Source organism: Neovison vison, chromosome 8 (assembly GCF_020171115.1).
Source record: "Neovison vison isolate M4711 chromosome 8, ASM_NN_V1, whole genome shotgun sequence".
In the NCBI taxonomy this organism is placed as follows: Eukaryota; Metazoa; Chordata; class Mammalia; order Carnivora; family Mustelidae; genus Neogale; species Neogale vison.
Genome location: NC_058098.1, coordinates 7,555,871 through 7,561,870, shown reverse-complemented (window position 1 = coordinate 7,561,870; position 6,000 = coordinate 7,555,871). Strand labels below are relative to the sequence as shown.

The following is a 6,000-nucleotide window of genomic DNA, read 5'->3' as shown; positions in this document are numbered from 1 at the left end:
GGACCCGCGCGGCCCCTCCTCCTGGGGGGGCCCCCACCCCTCCGCGATCCTCCTTCGCGTCCCTCTCCCTCCTTCTCCTCCTCCTCCCCTCCCCCTCCTCCTTCCCTCCCTCCTCCTCCTCCCCTCCCCCCTCCTCCCAGGCCCCTGGAAGAGGCAGGGCTGGAGCCCTGAGCAGCCGCCGCTCCTCCTCCCGGCAGGCCGGCGGATGAGTCAGCTGACGGCGGCGCCCCAGCCTCTCCCCGCCGCGCCGCGCGCCCCGCGCTCCCCCGAAGTGGCTGCGAGCCGGCCGCCCACTTTCGGGGTTTGGGGGACAGACAAAGTGATGCGCGCCTTCTAGAGCCGCGCCGAGCCGCCGCCGGAGCCGCTTCGCCGCGTCAACTTTCTCCCCCCACGTCCGCTCCCGACCCGGCCCTGAACCCGCCCCGGAGCCGCTTCGGGTGCGGGCGCCTGGGCGAGGGGGGTCCCGGCCGTCCAGGATGGCTTCCAATTTTAATGACATAGTGAAGCAAGGGTACGTGCGGATCCGGAGCAGACGCCTGGGGGTAAGTACCGATCCTTTTTCCCCTCCCCTGTGCTTCTCCCGGTGCGTTCGACCGTCTCCATCCTCCGCCCGCATCCCCCGAGGCCGGCAGCAGAGTCCGCGGCCGCGGGCGGGCGGAGGGCGCGGCGGCTTCTCGGCCGACGGCCACGTCGCCTGCGGCCGCCCCTGCCAGGCCGGGTCTCGGTGTGTCACGGATCTATCTTTATCTCTCGGATGACTTGGCTTTCGGATGGTGGCCGCGTGTTCGGCTTCAGGAGCCGCTGGAGCCCAGCGCCTGGAAATAAATATTTCTCGGTAGCCAAGGGAGTGGGAGCCCAGAAAGCCGGCTGGGGTGCTGAGCCTGCCGGATGCCCCCGGTGCCCCTCTTCCCACTCGCCGCCAACTTAACTTTTCCAGGGGATGGATGCGAGGCCGAGAAGGAGGGCAGGCGCTCTCGCTGTGAGCAAGGTCGGTGACCCTCTGACCCCAGGGAGAATTTGCTGCTCAGCGGAAGGTCTCTTCCGGCGTCCGGTCCTGGACCATGAGCCGCCTCTGTCCCAGGTGTGGGCCGCGGCGGAGTGGGCTGGCCCTCGGGCCAGGCCAGCTCGCGGTGGATGCCCGAATCTGAGTTTTCTCTGGTCCTTATCGGGGCTGGTGGATTTCTGTTGCGGTAATACACACAGGAAGCCCACTGGAAGATTCTTCGGGGTGGAACATAACACCTGGTGCAGAGCGGGCTCTCCCTAAATGTGGACCACGAGAAAAAATGAATGGGTCTGAGGGTACTTGTTGGGGACAGAGGTTGGCACAGGGATGGCTTCTCTCTTAAAACTCCGCTTTTGCTCCCATTCCCTTTGCTCCGCCTTGATAGGACTTCAGAGAGAACTCATTTTGCTTCTCTTTGAGATTGAGTGTTGAGGAAAGAATTCTCCAGAGACGGAGAGGATACTGGAATGATTTTTTTCTCCCCAGATTCCAACCTATCTCATTTCCCTTTGTCTTGTGTCAAATATTGTTGCTGGTTTTGTTTGTTTGTTTATTGGGTGTGTTTGGATGCTGGCATTGCGGGGGCAGAAAGTTTACTTTAGTAACGTCTGAAGTCATATCCCCAATGATGTTCAGTGGCCGCACTGGGAGTATATTACAGTGATAAACTGAATGTCTTTCCCCGCAAACACATGTCATTAGCACCTTTCTGTGCCTTGGTTTTGATACTTTCTTATGCGTTAGATAATTTTACTGAAAATTGAAAAGAAATTTCAAAGTGCTAACCAGCGAGGGAGGATGAGAGGAAACATCTGTAATTATTAGAAACTCTTGCCTGATTTGTTTTGACCCTTTGCAAGCTTGCTTGCTTTTTTCCCCTGCTGGTTACCATGTTTCAGCAATTATGTCCCATGCTCTTGTGAATATATACATATATAATTAGGAAGAAATGTAACAGAATTTACCAGTCCCTATCAGTCCTGTGCAGGTTTCTTTGATCTTTTCTGCCATGCGCATATTCTCATCAGCAGGAGCAACTACTGTTAGGGTACTTACTTAACTTAGTGACGCATGCAAAGGGCAAGAAATAATAGGAGTTTTATGTTTATGATAACCTTAAGGGCCAGCTGAGTTGTTACCGTTTTAAAGGGAGCACTAAAAACACCATTCTAATTTTAGATTTACTCCATGAGGCCAGTTGAGGAAATTGATAGGAGACATCCATTCTGTGTTAGGGAGCATTCCGATAGGAGGAAGACATGCATTATTAATGCACAAAATGTGAATTATTCATAAGGATCAGGGTGTATGCCAAATTGTGACACATGGTGATTTATTTGAAAGACTAGTTATCCTAACTTCCTAGTTTATGGTAATTGAGATTATTTTTCTATATTATTACAGCTGACATAATATGGTCCTATAAATATTGTGCCAATGTTTACAGACAGATATTTGAAGCAGAAGGAAAGGAAATACAATTTAGTTTGTACTCATTTTATATTGTACATACTGCATATTGGATGCCAGCAAGCAGTCTCCTTTCTCAGGATTTCCTCTTCTTGTCTGTGTTACTACTCAAGTAGGTTTGAGTATCTGCAGAATGATGCTAACTGCTCATGGAGAGAAAGGTCAAAGATGTAATCAACAAAATCTGATTGTACTTATTAATAATTTATTAATACCAGTTTATTTTTAAAAAGTCTTCTTATGATGTAATTGACTTATAAAATGAAAGAGGCTGATTACACAGTTGTCAGAAAACACTACAAACTGAAGTTTTCATAGAGGTCCCAAGTAATGAGGAAGAAGGCTTCAGGGAACGGTATGGACCCTTTGTCCAAAGTGAGGAATGTCAGTGGTGTTAATCCAGGGTGCGTAGAGCCTGGAACAGCATGTGTCTTGTGTAAATCTCAGCCAGCGCTGGGGTATCACTTCTAGTTCGAAGCAGGCACTCATACATGCTCGTTGGACTACAGGGTGATGTGTGACTTTGCCGTTCATAAGCCTCTTGAGGAAATACTATGACATAGTCATTTTATTAATGGAATCCAGACAAATATCTGTGGATTAGAACCATGTTTGGGAGGGTTTATAATTAAACAAGAAAACAGCCTTTCATGGTAAGCAGCTGTTGTGCCAAGGAATGTTCCCTCAGACTTGGAAAAGGAGGACAGAGCCATTTCTGCCTTTATGAGCTCCGTGACCTTGACCTCTCTCGGCCTCAGTCTCCTAATCTGTACAATGAACACTATTTCATGATGTTGGAAGTATTGACTAAGATCATATCTGTGAGAATGTAATGAAAGTGTACCATTGATTCTCATTGTGTTATTTGTTTGATGAAATCAAAGATGAGTTAGGATTGGCGGAAGGATATGGGGATTATTAATCTCTTTATGTCCAGAAGTGTCCATTGGTATAAATGGTTTTTCAGATCTGGATGTTTCCATTGAGTGAAGTTTTTACAAATTCTGTACATTTCAGTGATTTTACAGTGGGACAAGAGACATTTTAAGACTCTCTCCATTCACATGAATGAAAGATAAATGGTCATGTTTAGTTGGGATCCTATATAGTTTAAGTTGGTTAAGCAATCATTTTACATACAGACTTTTTTCTGTAAACATCAAAAGGCTTAATGAAATTCAACTTCTTTAACTCAAAAGTCTCAGTGTCTTTACATCTGCATTCTCCAGCCTAATCTCCGTTGGTTCATGGAGGTCTCGAGCTGTGTCCTGGGTGCAGGGTTTGCTCAACAATGTCTGTGCCACAATTTAGGGGGCTCTGGGAAGGGGGAAGGGAGCAATTGTCTACAATTATCTGGTGAATCCACAGAAGGCACTAAGAATGCATACTTAGAGACGTGGTGAATCAGGCGATTTGCACGTCATTAACCTGACTGAGTTTACATGGTGTCCTATAACTGGTCTCACTTGGTTTCTTATTTTGCAGCAGAGAGAATTTCCAATCAATAATTGCATGCTTCTGAGTTTAAACTCAGACCTGTTCACCTCATCTACATGCAGTCTCTCAATTACTCGCCTTTAAATCACATGTTGATGCGTCTGTACACCAAGGGCCTCTTCTGGCTAGCCTGCCTTTCCCACCTGGACATTTAAGAGTTTCATACTTAATGCAGCCAAACACTTGGTTGTTTCCTCCAAACCACCTTCTCCTGGACTCTGCATCTCCGCCACTAGAGGTCCCTACATGTTAGTTGCCCTGGTTAAAATTAACCAGACAAGCAAAGGAATAGCAAGCAAACCTCTATTGCTCTTCTGTTTTCTCTTACCAGTCTTCCCACAACCAATCCAGCACGAGATCCTATAGGCTGTATTTTTGAAAATACATCTACAATCTGTCTTTCATACTATCTGCCACTACCATCCTGGTCCAAGTCCCCATCATCTCCTTCCTGTAACGTTATAATGTTATAAAAATCACATTTGTTCCTGTGGCTGTTCAAACCACCAATGCCTTTCCATGCAATTCAGGGGAAAAGACTTAGATGGGCTCAGAGGCCCTTTGCTGACTCAACCTTTTCTCTTGCTGTTCCCTCTGGCTGGAATGCTGTTCCCCCACATATCTCTTCCCAGCTGCCTCCCTCATCCCCTTCAGTCTTGCTTCAAATGCCACCCGCTCCCTGAGGTCTTCCAGATACTTAATTTTATTTCTTGCCTCCTCCTCCCCCATATCTTTTTCTGTTTCTCTTCCCCCATATCCCTTCCATTTCTTCTCTCTAGACTTATCACCCCTCACATACTGGACTTTATTTTACATGTTGATTGCCTGTATCCCTCAAAGAGCACATGAAACTCCTGTGGGGCTGTGACTTCTCTATCTTTTAATTATCCTGAATGCCAGTGCTGAAATCCTGTCCAGCACTACATCAACAGTCTTCTTGATGAAGATTTCTTGAATGAATTAATGAATGAATGAATTAATGAATCACCGTGAACTGGTTGAAGAGCACACACTCTGACCTGAGGCTGTTAAAATCCCAGGTCAGCGATGGGTTATATGGATTTTTGGTGAGTTCCTTAACATTTGTAAGCGTCAGTCTTCTGTAAAATTAGGGAGGCTCATAGTACCCACCTTATAGCTGGTCCTCATAAAGGGCTCCACACGGTGCTTGACACAATGGAAACCTAGTTCATGTTTATTACTGCCCTTTCTCACTACCACGGCTGTTAGGGATGATGAGGCATAGGTGGTTATTATGTTTATTTACTGCTTCTTCTGTCATAACTCTCATCCTTAAAGAACTTGCTGTTTAGTTGGGAAAACAGACTTAATACATGTGCAGTAACTAATGGATAAGCACAAATATTGCTTGACAGTGATGCTAGGTATAGAAGGAATATTTGCCTTTGTAAGATTTTTCATGATCCTTGGATACATGGAAAAGATCATCAGAGGCAAAGGAACTCATCTCCATGAAACTTCAGTTTGAATGAGCTCATTAGATTTCTGCTAATTTGGGGGTCTTTCTCTTGGGTGCCAGAGAATGGATTTGAAAAACGGGTTAGTTAATGGCCAGAGTTTAGGCAGAAATATTTTCTCACTCCTTTGCTTCCCTGTTTGACCCAACCCAGTATGACAAAGCAGCTGCAATATTCCCTTTAGGGTTTGGGATCTGTAGATGATCCACAGATGACCCACCGTTTTAATGACAAAGTTATATTCATAACAGTGAAATTCAGCCATTCAGGAAGCTACATGGAGCACTGTTTTTCATCCTCAAGAAAAAAGAGGCTTTGGGGGTAACTTTGCAGTGGTGAAATTGATGATCACCTAGACTGAATACACTGGCCTATGTCCAGACCACTCAGCGTCTTGGCCCCACGTGAATCGACTTCTCCAGTTCCTGTGTCAGAAGTGCTTTGCTGCTGGTATTTTCATCATCTTTACGTGATGGTCTGTGTGGATGTTATGATTAATGGTGCATAAAGTCCAGCCTTTCATCGTCCTCACCCAAACTGACTTAAGCA

At 46.5% G+C, this 6,000-nt stretch overlaps 1 protein-coding gene across 2 annotated transcripts in view; it reads left to right on the top strand.

Annotated features, from left to right (window-relative positions):
* Positions 1-205: 205 nt before the first annotated feature.
* The window catches only part of DOK5 (docking protein 5), a 153,705-nt gene continuing 147,910 nt past the window's right edge, over positions 206-6,000 (top strand). The window contains exon 1 of one of the 2 annotated variants that reach the window (XM_044262795.1): positions 206-542. In XM_044262795.1, coding sequence (XP_044118730.1) covers positions 477-542 — 66 coding nt within the window. In that variant the 5' untranslated portion in view covers positions 206-476. Of the gene's footprint in view, positions 543-910; positions 989-6,000 lie in introns of those variants that run through there. The other variant, XM_044262796.1, reaches the window with a different exon arrangement.